At 43.2% G+C, this 19,824-nt stretch overlaps 2 protein-coding genes across 2 annotated transcripts in view; one reads left to right on the top strand and one right to left on the bottom strand.

Moving 5' to 3' along the window:
* Positions 1-698: 698 nt before the first annotated feature.
* LOC119410423 (calcium homeostasis modulator protein 6-like) lies at positions 699-1,672 on the bottom strand. The gene is made up of 2 exons (XM_037677334.1): positions 1,148-1,672; positions 699-728 (listed from the first exon to the last, which is right to left on the bottom strand). The coding sequence occupies exons 1-2, from the start codon at positions 1,670-1,672 to the stop codon at positions 699-701; spliced, it is 555 nt and encodes a 184-aa protein (XP_037533262.1).
* Positions 1,673-2,361: 689 nt separating this feature from the next.
* cnot10 (CCR4-NOT transcription complex, subunit 10) overlaps positions 2,362-19,824 on the top strand; it is a 56,262-nt gene continuing 38,799 nt past the window's right edge. The window contains exons 1-6 of the mRNA XM_037677195.1: positions 2,362-2,553; positions 5,362-5,447; positions 15,530-15,691; positions 15,769-15,919; positions 17,482-17,621; positions 19,669-19,752. Of these exons, the coding sequence (XP_037533123.1) occupies positions 2,538-2,553; positions 5,362-5,447; positions 15,530-15,691; positions 15,769-15,919; positions 17,482-17,621; positions 19,669-19,752 (639 nt within the window). The 5' untranslated portion in view covers positions 2,362-2,537. The remainder of the gene's footprint in view (positions 2,554-5,361; positions 5,448-15,529; positions 15,692-15,768; positions 15,920-17,481; positions 17,622-19,668; positions 19,753-19,824) is intronic.

Here is a 19,824-nt window from a genome sequence, read left to right on the forward strand (position 1 = left end):
TCCCCGTGTCTCTTGAGTTCCCCGTGCCTCCTTCCTTGTTTATGTAAATTTTGCTGCCCCGTCAGCTCGTTTATTTTGTACTTTTCATTTATCATTAAAAACCTATTTTTGTACATCTGCCGAGTTGAGTCCCTGTTCTGCACTCTGCGTTCGCTCCTGACACAAATCCTAACAGTTTTATGTTATGAGTGCTTAGTGTATATTTAGTTGATGTTTTTCTTAGTTCATATATTAGATGTTATTACTGTTTTTCTTATACATTTTATTGTTGGATGTAACTGGGACCCTGTGTACATAATTTCGCTCCACCACATGTACCACATGAGGTGCGAATGACAATAAAGAAACTCTGACTCTGACTCTGATTATTGAACTTTATAATTTTTTTCTTTGAGTCCCTTGAGTTAGTCTGTATTCTTGGGTTCAAGCTCTGCAAACTTTCACACCAAACGTCAAAGTTCTAGTTTGATAATGTTGGAGGTTTCTTACTATGTTCAAACTCAAAATCCAGTATGGCTGCCTCAGGCGTAAAAGGGGTGATAGCTGTACAAATTAACTTTTTTGTTCTTATAGCAGTTACTTCAGTGAAGTTTTGTTCAGTTTGCATTGTTAATAATAGTCCTCCTGAGCACAATGAGCAAATTTGTTTTGTTTCCTGTCTTGCAGCTGTAATAATTTTAGTTGGATGTTTTGTTAGATTAAGATCTGAGTTTCTGAATCTGAGGTAACTGAAACACAGGACAACATGCTGTGTTACACTTACTCTTCATTTGCCTCTCAGAAATACTTTATACTATAACTACATTATTTTCTTGCTAGAAATGGCTGTGGTGAAAAACATCCCTCACAGATCTTTAAAGCGCACTGAAAGTGCAAGTTGTGTCAAAAAATGTAGGCACTCACTGAATCCTATCCCCAGCCATGGTTTCACATATTTAAACAGCCTCTTTGAAAAGGCAGATTTTCACAGCACAATGAACTACTGTAGATGTTTTTAAAACATTTTGTTGTGTTGCCCCATTAAGGTCTTCTGGTCAGTTTATCAGCTAGTTAAAGTGTTGTTTTCCTTGTAAAATAACATGGCTTTTTTTTAACAAGAAGATTGTGATATATGTATCAAAATAGAGCACATTAGCAGGTTTCTTACCTGAGATTGAGCTCTCAGTGTTCGCAGAATCTCATCATTGCCTCTATCACAGGGGATCTTGTGCAGCTTCTTCAAACAGTCCACATCAGTGCTCTTTTCTCTGCACACATGCTGGTTGTAAGCAGTCACATTGATCCCAGTCATTGCACACTCATAATAATTCCCACTGAGTAGAGCCACAGCAATCCAGCTGGATGGTGCTACCAGAGCAGTGGCACTGACCTGGAAGAAGGCCATGCTGGTGGCAGCCAAATGTTTCCACTTGCACAGTTTTTCCTTGTGGTACAACAGACCTGTCAGCAGCTTCCACGTCTTTTTGCTCAAAACGTACCCTAACAGAAACAGAGCCAAAGCAGGCACCAGCAGGAAGACCATGCCATAGTAGAAATTCAGTTCATTACATGGACACCTGAAGACTATAGAGGAGAAAACCTGCTCTCCTCCAGCTGTCATCAGGGCTACTCCACCGAAGCCTAAGTTGGTCTGTTTGCTGGCAATGTTGAGGACTGTTTTAAACTTGTCCATTTCTAACTGCAAAGTGTCAGAGAGACTGTTAAAAAAATGAATGTCGCAGTTTCACTTCCACCCTCTACATCTGCTTCTTGTCACCACCCCGCCTTACTTCCCCGAAGGGCAGCATCTGAGCTTAGCAGTGCTTTATGCGGGTTGTGAACAATAAGCAAGGTGTTAGTTTACACTTTACGGAGACGAGTCTCCAGTCCACACGTGTCTCTGGTTACGTGATGTAATCAAATGTCACTTCTGCACTTTATGTGCAACAAGTAGTGTCTATGTTGGACAAACAAGACACCTGCTGGTCTGTTTGCCATGATTTGTGCTTTTTTAGATTTAGGTTTATTGCATTTTTATGATTTTTTTGTGTGTGTGATCATTTGTTTTGTCATTATCTTCCTAAGTCATTGGCCATCTCTCCCTCAGCCAGCTCTGTTCCCCAGTTCCTGCTTCACAGCTCACCCCTGCTCCTTGTTTTAATTATGCTCAGCTCTTGCTACTTACTTCATCAGTTCCCCCATGTTTTATTCTCCTGTTACCATACATTGCAGTAACAGGTTACATAATCGACTTTAATATAAATAGTTACAGTATATCGTGATCAATAGGAAGAAAAATGGCTATCCTGATTCACCTTCCTAACCAGTGGGGGGCAGTAGTGGAGCCGAACGTCGGTAATCCATCGTTAATAAAACACCAGAAGAAGAAGCGCAGACAGCAGCTAACAGCTAGGCGTTTAGTGTGTTTAGTGTTAGATATAAAATATAAATGGTTTCCACCTCGTGCTAATTACTCCTTCACAAGCAGTGCTGTTTAAATTGGTCTTGTTTTAACAGGAAGCAAAGGTTTTGGTATCTTTGTGCAAAAAGCAGCAGAAATGTCAGAAAACACAGGTGAGTGTTTCGGTGTATGCTAGCTGTAGCTGATTGATTGGACTCATGAATGACTGGATATTGATGCAAAAGTCACATTATAATAATATTATTTCTCTTCATTTATCGATATCTGTAGGGTCTTCTTGTTTTTGTCTGCAATGTTTGCAGCTGTTTTAACAATTGATATCCAAACGTTTGATTCAGGAGATGTTATCTATGGCTCTTTTTTTTAATTTTATTTCGTTTAATGTAGACTTTAACTTTATTTAAAAATATACCCATTTGAATAGGCTGATGTCTCTTCAAGTTCTTTAAAAACGTTATACTTATTTAAAACTACAACATGTATACTCTTTTTTTTTTATTGCAATATTTGTTCTTATGTGTCCTTTTATTGTGCGTTTTTATGTAACTTGATCTCTTACATGATTTTATGTCCTTTTAATATTTTTATGCATCTTTTTACTCTCCTTATGTGCCATTTTTGTGTCCTTTCCCATCCATCCATCAATTATCTTTTACCCGCTTCTTCCATTTTGGGTCACGGGGGTCGCCGGTGCCCATGTCAAGCAATCATTGTGCAAGGGGCAGGGGACACCCTGGACAGGGCACAAGTCCATCACAGGGCCACATAGAGACAAACGAGACAAACAACCATTCACACTCTCACTCACACCTAGGGACAATTTAGAGTTACCAATCAGCCTAACATGCATGTTTTTGGTCTGTGGGAGGAAAACCGGAGTACCCGGAGAAAACCCACGCATGCATGGAGAGAACATGCAAACTCCATACAGAAAGGCCCCCGGACCAGAATTTGAACCAGGGATCTGCGCTCTGAGAGGCAGCAGCTCTATCAGTTGCGCCACCGTGCTGCCCTGTCCTTTCCCAATGCTTCATTTTGTACTACTTTTATTTCTGGTTCTTTCTAGATTTCTTATGTTCCATTTCTCTTTTCTTTATCTTCTTCTTTGGCAACAGTGGCTGAGTGGTTAGAGCAGTTGTCTTCAAACGGTAAATGGACTGTACTTGTATAGTGCCTTTCTATCTTATTTCAAGACATTCAAAGCACTTTACACTACAATCTGTGTTCTCATTTACCCATTCATACAGCACTCTACTAGATCTCTACAAAGCTAATTGAACAAATCATTCTAAAGAGACTAATCAGTGCTTTAGATCACATTCATACACTGATGGGACACACATCAGAGGCTACAAGAGCTTCAGTGTCTTGCCCAGGGACACTTCGACATGTGACTGCTGGTGGATTTGAACCCCCAATTCTCGCATTGGAGGACGACTGCTCTAACCACTCAGCCACAGCCGCCCCTGGGAGAGTTGGGGGTACGATTCCACCAGCAGTCACATGTTGAAGTGTCCCTAGGCAAGACACTGGACCCCTCATTGCCTCTGATGTGTGTCCCATCGATGAATGAATGTGATAAAGCATTGATTATTCTTTGTACAGATCCAGTAGAGTGCTGTATGAATGGGTAAATGAGGCACAGATTATGTTATAAAGAGTTTTGAGTATCTTGATAAGGTAGAAAGGTGCTATATAAGTACAGTCCATTTACCATTCTTTAAATATCTCAACCATTAGTTCAGGTATTGTTCAATTTGATTTAACAAATTTCATCAAAGCCATTCTTCACTCAACATTCACTGTTCATTTTCACAGAAAATATCTTTTTTTCCAGTTGATGAAGTAATCATTAATGTTGTTAGATTCTGCTAGTCGAAGCAGATGGCCACGCATCCTGAGCCTGGTTCTGCTGCAGGTTTCTTCCTGTTAAAAGGGAGTCTTTCCTTTCCACTGCTGCCTTTGTGCTTGCTCAGGATGGAAGACTGATGAGGTGAAGATTCAACGAGTCTGCTGCTTCCGTAGATAGAGAACTTTACTAATGGGCTTTTTTATATAAGTGAATGTTTTTGTACAGTTCCCTGACATGACTTCTGTTGTGACTTGCTGCTATAGAAATAAACTGAATTGAACTGAATTGATTTGTCAACATTTTAAATGGATGGGTTTTGTTTGAACTAAACATATTCCTGGATGTATACTTAAAGCTCTAACAAAACAAGTGAAATACTAACAGAATATTTCTGATTCTAGTTTTTGTATCTGAATCTGTTCTCTTGGATCATTTATCCTTTGAAAATACAAAATAACTTAATGTAACATGACCGTCCATTATCTTTACCCACTTTGTCCTTTTTGGGTCATGTGGGTCACTGGTGTCCATGTTCAGCTATCACTGGGTGAGAGGCGGGGACACCCTGGATAGGTCTCCAGTCCATCACAAGGGACACATAGAGACAAACGAGACAAACAACCATTCACTCTCTCTCACACCTAGGAACAATTTAGAGTTACCAATCAGTCTAACATGCTTGTTTTTGATCTGTGGGAGGAAACTCACGCAGCATGGAGAGAACATGCAAACTCCACCCAGAAAGGTCCCCAGCTGGGATTTGAACTGTCAACCTTCTCCCTGAGAGGCGGCAACTCTACCAACTGCACCGCCATGCCGCCCGTACTGCAACTAAATAACACAAAAAACTTTATAAAATGTAGGAATTAACTCCTTAGTGATGCTTGTATGTGGCTGGTACTGGCTTTTTACTCTTCTTATAATAAATGATGAGAAAACATATTCTAGTTGTACAGATGGAACAGAAAGTTCAATTTGTCATTTGGGTTAAACGTTTTTGTGATTCAGTCCATTTGACAAGATGACGGTCTTTTCAGTTGAGTTAAATGACTAACTTACTGTTACTGCACTTTGTGAAAGTTTTATCTCTGTTTTTCATTCTGGTTAGAACAAAGTGAGTATGACAGCTCAGCTTCCAGTGGGATGCCGGACCAAGAGAAGGAGATGGCAGCGAGTGCATTTGAAGCTTTTGTGGTAAATAGTTTTGGCTTCTTTCAAATACTTTGCATTTTTTTGTGAAAAGTTTTACTTAGATCTGCAGGTTTTAGTATGTGATAAACAAAAATATATAAACCAAATAATTTGAAGGTATGCTAAGATAGTATGGATTAGAAATGCACAATATATATGGTACATGGTAGAAACAATAGACATTTAGCCTATGATGGAGACCTGTATTCTACCGGCTAACCGCAGTAATGCTGAATCTGATGTAAAATCAGAGTTGTCAGATTTAATTGTCACTTTTTTGGAGTTGAAAACTGCATAAGTGGTGTTAAAGTATTTTCTTTGAGAGCTAAGAGGCAAAGCTACAAGCTAACTACGACCGGTGTTGCACCATATTCTTTGAACACCGTATATTGTGACCGTAGAGGGCGCTGTTGCATTTTTACACCATACTTTGCAATATCTGATAAACACTATAATATTAACATTAACAAAATTAACATCTGCCCACTAAGATCATGACTATTATGGGAATGTAGACGGTCACAGAATATGATAGTTTATCTGGTATTGCATAGTATGATGTAAAAATGCAACAGCGCCCCCTACAATCAGAATATACGGTGGTCACAGAATATGGTGTAACACCGGCTTGCCTTAGTGTTGCCGTATTCAGACGCATGAGAAAAACATATTGTGATGTATATCGTTATCGCCACCTTTCACAATGCATATCATGATATAAATTTTATGCCATATTGCACATCCCTAGTATGGATACAACAATCATCATCTTTTCACCGGCAAACTGGTTGGTCCAAATGTGATTGTGCTGCTTGTGGGACACAGTTTGTTGTGGCTCATCAGACTGAAGAAGTCCTTTGGATGAAAGACAAAACGTCTCAACAAAAAAAGAAGCCGCCCAGAGGATCTGACTGAACATTGTTGGATTTTTTACTTGGATTTTTGAGCTTGAACTTTGATAGTATGGATCGATTTATAGGTACCTTTGAAGAGACTATTGATCTTTGGATTATAGACATGTTTCAAAGTAAGTTTTTGACCTTAATTTTGAATCATAATGAGATCCACAGAAAAAGAGCTTGGAAGGCTCCACTTGTGAAAGAAAGATACAAAAAAGCCAGACAAGAATTAGACTTCAAGGCTTCCTTAGATACACGACTTTACTTATTGTCTTTTCTATTGTGAGAATGTTTCTGTTCAGTGCCCTGAGATAACTTTGTTGTGAATTAGTGTTATATAAATAAACTAAATTTAAATGAATTGGCCAAAATGAGTGACAAGCCTCGATTCAGGGACTGGTGAGGTAAAACAGTCACATCAGTTCTGTGTTTACAAAAAAAAAAAAGAATTTCCATAGAGAAAGAACACCATACCTCTACGAAAACATGAGTAGGAGGATAAATCAATTAGGATTAACTAGGATTAATTCTAGGGCTGCTTTGCTGCATCTGGCATGGGCCCTGGGTCTGTACAGGGTACAATGAAATGTCAAGACTAACAAGGCATCCTGGAATGAAAATCCTGCCCAGTGTCGGAGAGCTCACCTCATTTAAAGCTCATGGGTCCTTCAACAAGATAATGGTCCACGCATACAGCTAAGAGCATCAGGAATGGCTGAAACAATGGTCTGTTCTTAAATGCCCCTTCATGAGTCCAGATCTCAGTTCTGTTAAACATCTGAGGGCAGATTTGGCAATACCAGCCTTCAAACCTGAGATGGCTGAAGCAGTTTGCTCAGGAGGAATGGGCCAGAACATGTGCTTGTAAATGCAGACCTCACATTTTAAAGTTGAGAGAACACCTGTTGGCAGTGATTGCCTCAAAAGGTTCTGCTACAAAATGTTAAATGAAAGGTACCATCTTTTTTGTGCATGCCTTTTTCATTTTCTTATTTATATAAAATATTCAACTGAATATATATTAAAAGAAAAGTCTGACTTGTGTTCAAAATGGACCAAACGTAAAGGAATGCTGTTAAACTTCAGTCTGTTTCAAGTTATTTCAGACATGAACCCATCTGTCTGTTTGTTAGATACCTTATCCACATTATTCCTAGTCCCCGTGGTGCCTTGAGTGAATTATGGGCGCGATTTCTGGCACGGACCAGAACCAACGTTTGTTTATGTGTGAACAGTATGAGCTAAAGTAGTTTCTTTAAGCATTGTGGATTTAATTTAAACATGTGTGAACACCACCTGTCAGAGCTCAAACAGGACAATATAATCATACTGCTGCCTGTTGAGGACGAGCTGAAGAAGTGGCTGCAAATTACATCTACTAGCATATTTAGCTACATCTACTTGCATATTTAGCTACTTATACTTGCATATTTAGCTACATCTACTAGCATATTTAGCTACATCTACTAGTATATTTAGCTACATCTACTAGCATATTTAGCTACATCTACTAGCTTATTTAGCTACATCTACTAGCTTATTTAGCTACATATATCCTTGGCCTTGTCTGTTTTTTAAACTCCTTCTTAAAACCCATCTCTTCTCCCTGGCCTTTGACACCATCTGTAATGTTGACTTTTAATTATTTTAATAATTCTTTATTGTCTAGTTGTTTTTATTGTGTGTACAGCACTTTGGTCCTGTGGATGTTTAAAGTGCTCTATAAATAAAGCGTTGGTTACGTACTGTAACCCCAGATTCTATGAGTATAGGCGTAGCCCTTTAAGGCTGTCGCTGATGGGTTTATCCCGTTATGCGCAGCATAAGCACTGAAAAAATTTAGTCCACGCCCACCTGCTGTGTGGGCCCCACCCGGTCCGTATAAATTACGTTAAGAGCGGGAAATAGGCTCCCAAAATAGCTTTTTTCTTCAGCCATTTAGGAGCCAGTGAGGCCCGACGCTTAAAGGGCTACGCCTATACTCATAGAATCTGGGGTTACAGTACGTAACCAATGTTCTATGTCGTATAGGCTTTGCCCTTTAAAGCTGTCGCTGATGGGTTAAGGGCGAAGCGGATGTGGTCCTCGCCTCACTGGGTCCATTCGAACACAGTATGAAGCGGAAGCTTGCCCAAAAAACGTCTTTTCACTCAGCTCCCCATGTGCATAACTACGCGTTGCGTAATTATGTGCCATGCACAGACGCATGGTGTGTAACTATGCGTTCTGACAAAACATGAACGCCCCGGAAATTTTCAACGGGGAGAGGATGTTGAAAAGAAGAGGGGGGCATGAACCAACTGGTTCATGGCTGAACAGTATAAACAGATCAATAACAATGAACTGATTATTGATCAAATGAACTGATTGGTAACAATAGTCATGAACTGATTAATGACAATAGAACCAAAATCACAGACACAACTTGTGACTGATAACATCTCACACTGTAATGCATGCAGACAGATGTGAGCTTAAACAGAGTTCCATGAACAACAACAATATTCATTATGTTAGAGCACTAAGGACAGAATGTGTCATGGAACGAGCCGTCACATCATGTAAATAAAAGCGAATGAATGAGCAGGGTGTTGACCACGCAGCCACAGTGCAAATGTCCTGCATTGACATACTATTATGCAAGGCAGTCGAAGATGCAATACCTCTGGTCGAGTGTGCTTTGAAGTTGACAGGAGGCTCTAAATCTAATGCTTGTAGGCTTCAGAAATGGCCTCACACAGCCAGTGTGACAAGCGCTGGGTGGATAACGGGCGACCTGCAGATGCATCTCTATAATGCACAAACAGGTGTTGAGTTTGACGCATTACAGCTGTGCGCGCTATGTAACACGTCAACGCCCGCACCGGACAGAGAAGATGAAAAGATGCTTCTTCTTCTGATCTGTGGGGGGGAGGGAAAAACCCCTCCAATGATATCACTCTTGATTTAAAAGAGCTCGTGATGTTTTTAGGCATAAAAGCTGGGTTTGGTCTTAAATCAGCTGAACTACCGTCAGCCTGAATTCTGAGACATGACGGAGCGACAGAGAGGGCATATAAAACACTCACCCTCTTAGCGGATGTTAAAGCCAGCAGCAGGGCTGTTTTAGGAGACAAGAATTTAAGTGAAACCTGATCCAGAGGCTCAAATGGAGCTTTGATCAGGGCTCGCAGGACCAGCGTTAAATCCCACTGTGGAGCAAGTGGGCGTGAAGCTGGCTGCGTCTCTGTACGCCTTTTAGAAACCACTTCATCAGCGGGTAATTAAAAGCTGTTCTGTCTCTGAACCCTTCGTGGCAGGAAGAGATGGCTGCAGCGTACGTTTTAATCGTGCTGAATGCCAACTTCCTATCCATCAGCTGTTGTAGAAAAGACAACACGCCGCCTAATGGGCATGAGGTGGCCTCTACACCTTTCTCTGTACACCAGCGCTGAAAAGCCGTCCACTTTGATGTGTACAGAGCTGTGGTAGATGCAGCACGTGAATCCTGGATTGTGCGCACTACCTCCTGTGGGAGACCCATCCTCTCTTAAGCGGGACCGCTCAGCGGCCAGACCCACAGGTGCTGGCCTATTTCTGGGTAACTCCTGATCACTCCTCCTGCTTGAAGGAGAGCGTCCTCCCTCCACGGCAGTTTCCACGGGCGACCCGACAACAGACGTTGCAGGACTAGGAACCATGGTACGTTCACGCGCTCGGGAGCCACCAGGAGAGCTGTCAATCCCTCCTCCTGAACTCTGTTCAGGAACCGTAAAATCAGAGGAGGTGGGGGAAACGCGTACAGAAGCGTTTTGGGCCATGGGCTGTGAACAAATGCATCCACCCCCAGCGGTGGATCGTCTCGCGGGCTCAGGGAAAACCATAGTTGACACTGAGCGTTCTCTCGTGTCGCAAACAGGTCCACAGCTGCTTTGCCAAACTTCTGCCACGTCTGAATCATCAGGTCTGGATGGAGGGTCCAGTCCGCGTGACGTGGGCCGCCCCTGGACATCACATCTGCCCCTCTGTTCAGAACACCGGGTATGTAAACTGCTCTGATGGAGAGCAGATTTTGGTGAGCCCAACACAGTAGCTTTCGCGCAATGTGTAACATCTGGGCTGAACGCACACCCCCCTGACGGTTTATGTACGCAGCAGTCACCATGTTGTCTGTGTGAATCAACACATGTTGATTCTGTAGCACGGGAGCAAAGTGTTGAATCACATTCAGCACTGTGCGACACTCCAAAACAATTATGTGGGCTGATGTGTGGTGGGGCCACAGCGCCCCTACTGCTTGAGATAGGCATGTCCCCCCCCCAGCCTGACAGCGACGCGTCCGTGAAGACTGACATGTGTGACGTGGGTCTGCTGACGGGAACTCCCTCTGACAGAACCAGGGTGTTTCCCCAGGGTCGGAGGTCTGCTCTCACGGAGGGAGGGACAGTGATCATCTGTCTCTTTTGTTTTACTGGATCCACACGCAGACGCGCAAACCACCTGTGGAGGCGTCTCATGTGTAACAAACCCAGCGGAACCACTGTGTGAGCTGATGACATCATTCCCAACAGCTTCATGACGGAGACAACTGTTACCACTCTGCCAGGTCTTACATGGCGGAGTTGACTTTTAAAAGTGTCAAATCTCGTTTGTGATAAATGAGCCTTCATGGTGGTTGAATTTAATTCCACTCCCAGCTAAACAATTGTCTGGGCCGGGAAAATCGAGCTTTTCTTCCAATTTATGGCGAAGCCCAGATTTAACAGGTGTGATGTCAACACCTGAGCCTGCATCAACGCCTCCTGTCTGGAGTGTGACAGGAGCAGCAGATCATCCAGGTAAAACAAAACTCTCATCCCTGCTCTGTGTAACAGATGCAGGGCTGTCTCCACACACTGAGAACGTACGATGACCGGCAGCATCATGGATGCTGCCGGTCATCCCCTGATACTTCATCCCCTGAAAGGAGAAAAACGCAGGAATTTTCTGTGTTGGGATGATCGGTATGCGTTTCTCTGGATGTTGTACAACAGCTGTCTGGTTGTCAACATGTGAAAAACGGTCTGTCCATGATCACCTTGTTGAAAAAACTGACAGATCCAAGATCGGTCTCATCCCTCCGGTCCGTTGGGAACCAGGAAGTAACATGAGTAAAACCCTGTGTTTTCTCTCTGTTGGGGAACTCTGGAGATTACTTTTATCAGAAACACTTGGACTTCTGCATTTAGGGATGAGATTTGGTCTGATGATGACAGGACCGTTTCTATAACTCCTCCGAACGGAGGGGGTCGGGTTGCAAACTGTAACTTGTAACCATTTGCATAACACCCTGTCCATCCATCTGAACGGAGAGCATGTTTTAGCCACTCTACGTAACGTTCGTGGAGTGAACGTGCGTTTAAGTGATGCGTCACGTTTTGTACGGCTGTCAGCAGTCCGCCCCTCAACCGCCGTCATGCGTCGCGGGAATGTTTTCTGCGTGACCCAAGGCGAGGCTTCCTCGAAAAAAGGCTCTGAACGCGCCCGTGCGCTGCGTTCGGACCGCGGACCAACCTTCATGTACAGGTGGGCCGGTGTGTGCTGAGGCGAAGCGTGTGACAGCTGATGACGCCGTGGGGCTGCGCGTTTGACGTCGCTGTGCGAACGTTGAGAGGCGGAGGGCGTGACTTCATCTACGCCGTGCTGTTGGAGTGAAGGCTGCGAGCCCCGCGGGAGCACACGTTTTCTCTGGAGGGACGCGCGCCGCTCTCGCTGGAGGGAGGCGGGACTCGTCACCGGGTTCGTTCAGCTGCCTCACGCTTATGCTGCCGTGAGCTGCCGAACGCTGAGACGCGGTGGGTGATGGCTGCCCGCGTTTGATTCGGTGAGGCGAGTGTCGCTCTTGTGAGAGCGAGGACCTCCACCTGACCCAGCCTGCGGTCCACATTTATACCGATGTGAGCCGGTGAGCACCGGGCAGCTGTGTGTGTGCGCCAACATCAACGCAGCGCCGTTGGATGGAGGCTGTTTCATCCCACTAGTGCGAGTTTGACACCGCTTGGGTGAGGATCGTGCCGCTCGGGATGATAACGGGTTATTTTCGCTTACCATTGTGTCGTGTGATTGACTCGTCATGTCTTGGAGCGACGGTGAGTTTAAAAAACCTTTATTTAAGGACACCGGCTCGTTATGTGTGGAGGATGTGTGCGCAGCCGCTGTGAGTTCATCCGAGCTTACAGACTGGCTAAAAACAGACACTTTGATCATTGAATGATGATTTATTTCAGCTTTCGTGTCACTTTTACGCACACCCTCCGCAGACCGTCATTTTTTAAAACTTCTCCCTCTTGAGCTCTGCGATTTGTTTGCCCAGAGCGCTGTCTTGCAGGCGAACTCTGGGGAAAACGCTGAACTGCAGGTTGCCGTGATGGGCCCTCCATCAGGTCTTTGTGCAGTTTCTCCGGCAGCAAGGGAGAGTAATGAAACCAGGTGGCTCGTTGGATCATCGTCATCCACGCTGCAATCCTCGACAGGCAAACCGTAAAAGAGGCACACATGTTGAAGATGACGTCTGCTGCCTTACAGAGGGAGTTCTTTGTCTCCAAGGCAGGTCTGCGGCCTTCAGCCCCTTGGACATGCTATATGCTAGCAGCGCCACATTGTTGCTAGCTGCGGCTGCCTGAAAGCACATTGATGGGCTCGATTGGAGAGCGTGGTCACCGTCTGGTTCATGTTTCTCCGGAGGGATGGGACGCTGCTCCGACCTGGACAGCTTCGCTCCGAAGCTTCCGCGAGGCTTGGCTCCAGGGGGGTTACCGAGGGATAGCCCCGCTCGGTGAACCCCTCCACTCTGGTGATGGGTGCGGACTGGGGACCGACTCCCCCAATCTACCAGGAAAGAACCTGTCTGTGGCCTCGCCCGTAGGACGTCCTGTTGGGAGCATGAGGCCATATGGGTCAAGACGGTGAGCCGGAATGGAGCCCAGTAAACAACCTTCCTGCCGGATCATCCGAACTGGCGGGAAAGGCGTAGGACGTAAAAAAGGGTCCTTTCATGTCAGCCTCCTCCTGGGTTACGCCGGGCAACCCCTGAGGGCGCCGTCGGCCGGGAGCGGTGTGATCGCCGATGCGAAAACGAGGTGGGATGGGGTGAGCATTCACTCAGCCCCCCTCCACCGACACTACGCTCCCCAGGAGGGAATGAGCAGCGGGGGCTGCAGCTGAGCACGCCTGTCCCGGAGGAACCATCCGATTTGCTCCCAGGGTCGGTGATAAGAGGAAAAAATACAAGATGGCGTTGTCCAGCGTGTAGTGACCTGTCACTGGGAAATATTCCTCGGCGCTTACCTTGGAATAGGACTGCTCGTCATCTTCTCCTCGGGGAGGAGAACTCACCGGACGACCGGAGGTCGACTGCCGGGCCAAGCATCCTTAACAAAGGTTGGTCATCTACACAATTTTCCTTCTTTGTTCTTCTGACAGTGCTATTTTAGCTCGCTGAAGAAAAAATGGGAGCCGATTTCCCGCTCTTAACGTAATTTATACGGTCCGGGTGGGGCCCACACAGCAGGTGGGCGTGGACTAAATTTTTTCAGTGCTTATGCTGCGCATAACGGGATAAACCCATCAGCGACAGCCTTAAAGGGCGAAGCCTATACGACATAGAACTGGTATTTCACTGACTCGGTTCTTCGGAAGGTGAAGTGATGAACAACCTGAAAAGCTCTGAGGTGTATCAGTATCTACACAGTAATATGGTCGGTGTGTTTTGTTAAGAGGTGGGCCATGATCTTATTGACCTTAAAGCAGACACAGAGCCCAGTCAAAGTCTCAAAGTCCTCCATCACTTAGCTTTGCTTAATTACAGAGAAAATCATAAAACTAAAGATGAACTAATACTATAATGCTGTGACCTCCACACACTTGAAATCATCCCTCATATTCTCATCTCACTGTTTCCAAGCCTTCTGAGGATCCGGTGTCTCTTCTCTGGTGGTTTATTTTAGTCCAGACACAAAGTAGGATGCAGGTTTTCCTCTGTCGGACGTTTGTCAACAAAGTGAAATGAGCACACATGCAGTGTCTCTTCAAGTTCACATTTTTCAGCCACATCTTCTTAATGCCTCATCTTTAGGTAGGAGATGAAACTATACCTCTTTTCACAGGAACACTCTTTTTGTTTTGGCTCTGTGCTCATACTCTGTTGTTGTAGCCTCTGAGTTAGTTTGGTCTGGTTGTTCTGCAGCCGTGAACACAACAGGTACCTGAACTCAGCACGGCTGTTTTAGTAAACTTTATGGTTGTTAAATAAATGTGAACAAAAACAGAGTTTTATCTGCTAAACTGAATGTAAATTACTTTCAAATAAACCGCGGTTCATGGTTACCATGTTAACCAATACTTACTGCTACTTCCTGTCTGACAGGAAGTTGTACCCATTAGAAAGCAGAGCCCCAGGAAAAAGGTGGATAAAGACTCACTGCATTCACTCACTCCAAGCATTTGGAGACAGGTGGAAATTAAAGTTTGAATGATTTTCCTCCACAAGCCACTGTGCTCCAGATTGTGTGCGTGTAATAAATACATAAAATAAACGTATAATTGCAAAAGCTTTATAACTCTAATTTTAGGTAATCTATGAACTACAGAAATAAACAAGATGAACCAAAATATGTTGTTGTTTCTGTAAAAGCAAACGCTGTATTTTGACGTGTTTTTTTTCTTCCAGTTATCTATATTGTTTTTTAAATGCTCATTTTATTTTACCAAAATATAGAGAACAATTTCTTATTTTGTCATGAACTATTCAGGCTTCTTTGAATGTTTATGTTGTTTCTTAAGGTGGTTGTCATTTAGCATGAACATGTTGTCACGGAAGACAGTCAGTGAGTAGGTCAGTACCGTGGTGGATCTGTCAAACTGCTTTTTAGATCACCGGTTCTCAGAGTATGTTGCTCAGAAAATGAGCTTAACTTCACAGTTTGTTCTTGGCTTAGCCTTAACTGTTGCTGTTGTTTTTTACTCACGATTGGTTGTTTACATCATTATGGTCTGAGTTTGATTGTTTTCTTTCTGTCTCATAGTGGCTTGGTTTCAAATGAAAGGTTTCTGTGATATTTACAGTTGTACGCCCACCTTAGAATCTATAAATGAATGCATGAATCCTAATGGTTTTAAACTGGAATGTTTCTTTCAGATTAATGAAAGTGTGTCGTATACTGTCCACAGGCTGGGAGGTACGATGAGTCTCTGAAAGATCTCGACGCTCTGCAGGAGCTCAGCAAAGAAGACTACAAGATTGTGATGAACAAAGCTGTGGTTGAGTTCTTCAGGACTGGTCAGACCACGACTGGGACTCTGAAACAGACCCTGATGGCCATAAGAAATCGGGTAATGGCAGATCACACTGTGGTGGCCTCCATCACAGTCCTGCTTGTTTGTGACCAGCTGGACTGTCTGTTTTTCAGCTTCATACATCAGCTGAAGACTGTGATGGTCTGGATGATGTGGAGAACTGCTTGCTGTACTATAATCAGGCCATCATCCAGTATCACATGCGTCAGTACTCTGAGGCCATCTCCATTGGAGAGAAGCTCTACCAGTTCCTCGAACCATTTGGTACGTTACAAAAGTTTATCTGTAATTTATTCTACATGTTTATTATTTACTAAAAAAGAAGGGTGGAAAATATAATTTATAGATGGTTAGGCTCGACCTTTAAAATAATGAATTGTTCTGATTTGCGCTCACCAGAGAACGCTGAAGCTCACCGGAATAAGATTTGTAATGATGGCTGTGCTCAGTAGGAAGGTGGAGAAACTTTAGAGCTCTAACCTTTGACCTTTGACTCAACCCCATCTGTCTTGTTTCCTTACAAATGTTTGTTAATGTAAATATTATACAGAATATTTTGTATGGTTTTATTTACTATATTTTTCATTGTATAAGTCGCAGTTTTTTGCCTAATTTGCATGCCCTGCGACTTATACGGCGAATCAACATATTTATGGATTTTTTTCCCCATATTTTTAGAAAATTTTTTTTTTGTGTGAAAATGGTGCAGTACCATTTTCGACCACTAGAGACGCTAGAGGGCTCTCTGAGCCTTTGACGACTACTGGTATACCTGTAGGCATAAAACCATGCTGAAGAAGGAGCTTCCTCCGTGCGTGGTTGTGACAGTTAATGAGAAGGGGTGGATGGACACAGACATGATGAACGTGTGGCTCACAAAGTGCTACACGAAGTGGCCAGATGGATTTTTTAGAGGAAAAACAGCCCTCCTGGTGATGGACAGCATGCGTGCGCACATCACTCCGCAATTTAAAGATAAAATTAAAGCGTGCAACTCCGTCCCTGCCATCATCCTGGGAGGCTTGACAAAAGTGCTGCAACCTCTGGACATTTCTGTGAACCGGAGCTTCAAAGCAGCTTTGTGCCACCTTTGAGAACAGTGGATTGTGGACAGAGAGTACAGCTTCATGGCTACGGGACGGATGCACTACGAGATGGATGCACCACGCGACATTCCAGCAGATCCTCGGCAAGATCGATAAAGCGTGGACCTCAGTCACCACAGAAACGATCCAGTCGGGGTTCAGAAAGGCCGGTATGTTAGCTGGAGCTGACGCGGAGGAGGACTCTGACAACCCCAGGGAGGAAGAGGAGGCAGCACTACATCACCTACCTCAGGAGTTGGTAGAACTCTTCGCCAGCAACACAGAGGATGAAATAGTAATGTTAAAGCCGTTTCATTTTGTCAGCTTCATTTTGCCATGTTTTGACCGTCAAAGTGCGTTTATTAAGGAAACATTCAACTGAGACACACCTTTACAATAATTTAAAGCAAGCAAATAATTGTTTTTCGGTGTTAATCTTATTAAATTCTTGTTAAAGTCCTCCCGTGCACGCTCCTGTGGCCGCCATTTGACAACCAATTAATTTTTGGCACAACACCGGTCCACATTTCCAGGTTGTCAGCGGTGATGCGTAACATATGCAACGCGTCAGCTGTGACGCATTATAGATGCAACTTATACGGCAAAGCAACATATTTATGGACTTTTCCACTTTATTGGACATAATTGGACTGATGCGACTTATACGGCGGTGCGACGTTTACGGCAGAAAATACGGTACACATCAGGTTGATGTTTACTGAGAGTCTTTGTGTGTTGTAGAAGAGAAGTTTGCCCAGGCGGTGTGCTTCCTGTTGGTGGATCTGTACCTGCTCACCTTCCAGCCAGAAAAAGCTCTGCACCTGCTGGCTGTGCTCGACAAAATCTCTGCTCAAGGAAGCAACAAGAATGGCAAAGGAGAGGTGAGCTGGCACATCCAAATACAACAAATGTTCAATTAATCAGTTTTTAAATGTTGTCTTGCCTTCTGAGTGAGGTGCACGTTGCCCATCTGAAGCCTAATCTCTTGTTTGTCTTGTAGTGGAGTTCTAAAAGCTCAGTGAAGTAAGGACAGAAGGAAAAGATCAGCAGCTGTTAGTCTGCAGCCTCCTGTCTGATTTGTTACAAATCACTAGATCATAGAGTATAGATAATATAGATCACTTTACAATGAAGAATAACTTTATTAACATTATTTTTTAGTCTGTAATAAACAACTTAAAGTGCATCAGTTTGCCTGAAAAAAAAAAAATACTTTTTTAAACTGTAAACATTTTTGACCATTTGATACTGAAAAATAAAATTAAATATAATCAATAAATAATAATAAATTCAAGTTGATCAGCAACATTTTAACTTAGGAGTGTTATATAAAACACTTTGACCTTCAAAACAAAAATGAATAAAACAATTTATGCTGCTTTTTAAAAAAAATCTAAAAAGGAAGTCAGGATCAATGAGCACACTCATCGATAAAACTAAAAAAAATTGTCAACATGAAAGAAGAAAGTGGGGGGCAAGTAACCCTCTCCCTTTGAGTTTACTCTTTGTTACATGTGTGCTGTGATTGACGTCCAGAACATATGGAAATAAAAACAGCAGCGGAGGAGGTGACGGTCAGAGTTTATTTATCGTGTCAGCAGCAGAGGGGAGCGACACGGTTCATGCATGGCTCCCAAAACGACAAGGCAGCCATATTTGTTCATAACTTTATTATTAGGAACGCACGCAACAAAATGAGAATGGTGGAGGAAAAAAAAAAAACTACTCCCTGTGGCAAAAAAAAGCATGTTTTCTAGGGCCACATGCCCCCCCCCCCTCCCCGGCATTGCCCTGGGCCTCCCCAGGGGGCGTGCCACACTATTTCAGAAGGACTGCTTTAAACACACTCAGACTGCATGATCGTCATGAAGCTTCATGAAGCTTAGCTGTCCGACTCATGGTTACAACCATTATACCTTCAAAATGAACACAATAACTATCTAAGCATAATCACTGGACAGAACAGTGCCAAACACCTACGTAAATGAAATTATTTTATACAATAGCCACAGTTTGAATAAATACTGTGTCACTTAATTTAAGAAAAGAGAGGAACAGGAAGGTATAAAATAAATTCACGTTCCTATCATTTCACTGTTCTTTAAGTACAATAAATGCAATATTTCCAAACTCGAGTAATCACATTCAACTTTTCAAATTACAATATTGATCAAAATGATCAAACAGCCGTAGTTTCAGGGCATTTTTCACTTTAAGAACATTTGAAATGCACTGTATAGTTTTATCCTGTTACAGGGCAGTACATTAAAGCAGAATTAGATTTCATGCAGAAATATACAGTATTTAATAAACGAGTGGTGATTTAATCATTAAGTAGCACAATGGAACAAAATAAATGGTTGTGATCCATAAATCTGACACATTTATAGTTGAAATAAAGTCTTGCTGGTATATTTCTTTACAATTTGTGGTACAGGGCAGGTTCTAAGGTGGTGGATCTTTAGCAGTAAGTCGAGGAGTGCTGCAGCTTCCTGTGGGCTGATTGATGCTTTACATCAAATCACATCTGCTCTGATAAAAATAAAATAAACTGGCTGCTCTTTTTTTTTTAAATTTATTTTATTTTAATACTAGCACATAATGCTGATGGCCTCACTTTGATTGGTCCAGTGCTGATGTGTGGGATGAAGGTGCAATAAAAGACAGCAGAGGAAAGACGAGTGTATTACATATACACAGTGAATATCAGAGCTGTGTCACAAACTGCTGAGTTTCAGTCAGTAAAATGTTAGAAGTCAGACCATTCAAGTTTATTTATAAGCATTTAGTTTTAGCATTTTAGCATTTTTTGGATGTAACTGGGACCTTGTGTACATAATTTCACTCCACCACATGTACCACATGAGGTGCGAATGACAATAAAGAATCTCTGACTCTGACTTAGTGTTCTGTCTTGTCTGTTTCCAGGGCAACGGATCAAACAAGGACGGAGTGAATCAGAGAGCAGAATTCACAGCAATGATTGAAGCAGCCAAATCTAAAATTCACCAGGTATGCTGTGTCCAGATCAGAGAGCATCCACTTGTTTCTGGATGTGATGGTTTCCTTCATGTTTGTTTTCCA

This window comes from Nematolebias whitei, chromosome 5, assembly GCF_014905685.2.
Source record: "Nematolebias whitei isolate Nwh7 chromosome 5, NemWhi1, whole genome shotgun sequence".
Classification (NCBI taxonomy): Eukaryota; Metazoa; Chordata; class Actinopteri; order Cyprinodontiformes; family Rivulidae; genus Nematolebias; species Nematolebias whitei.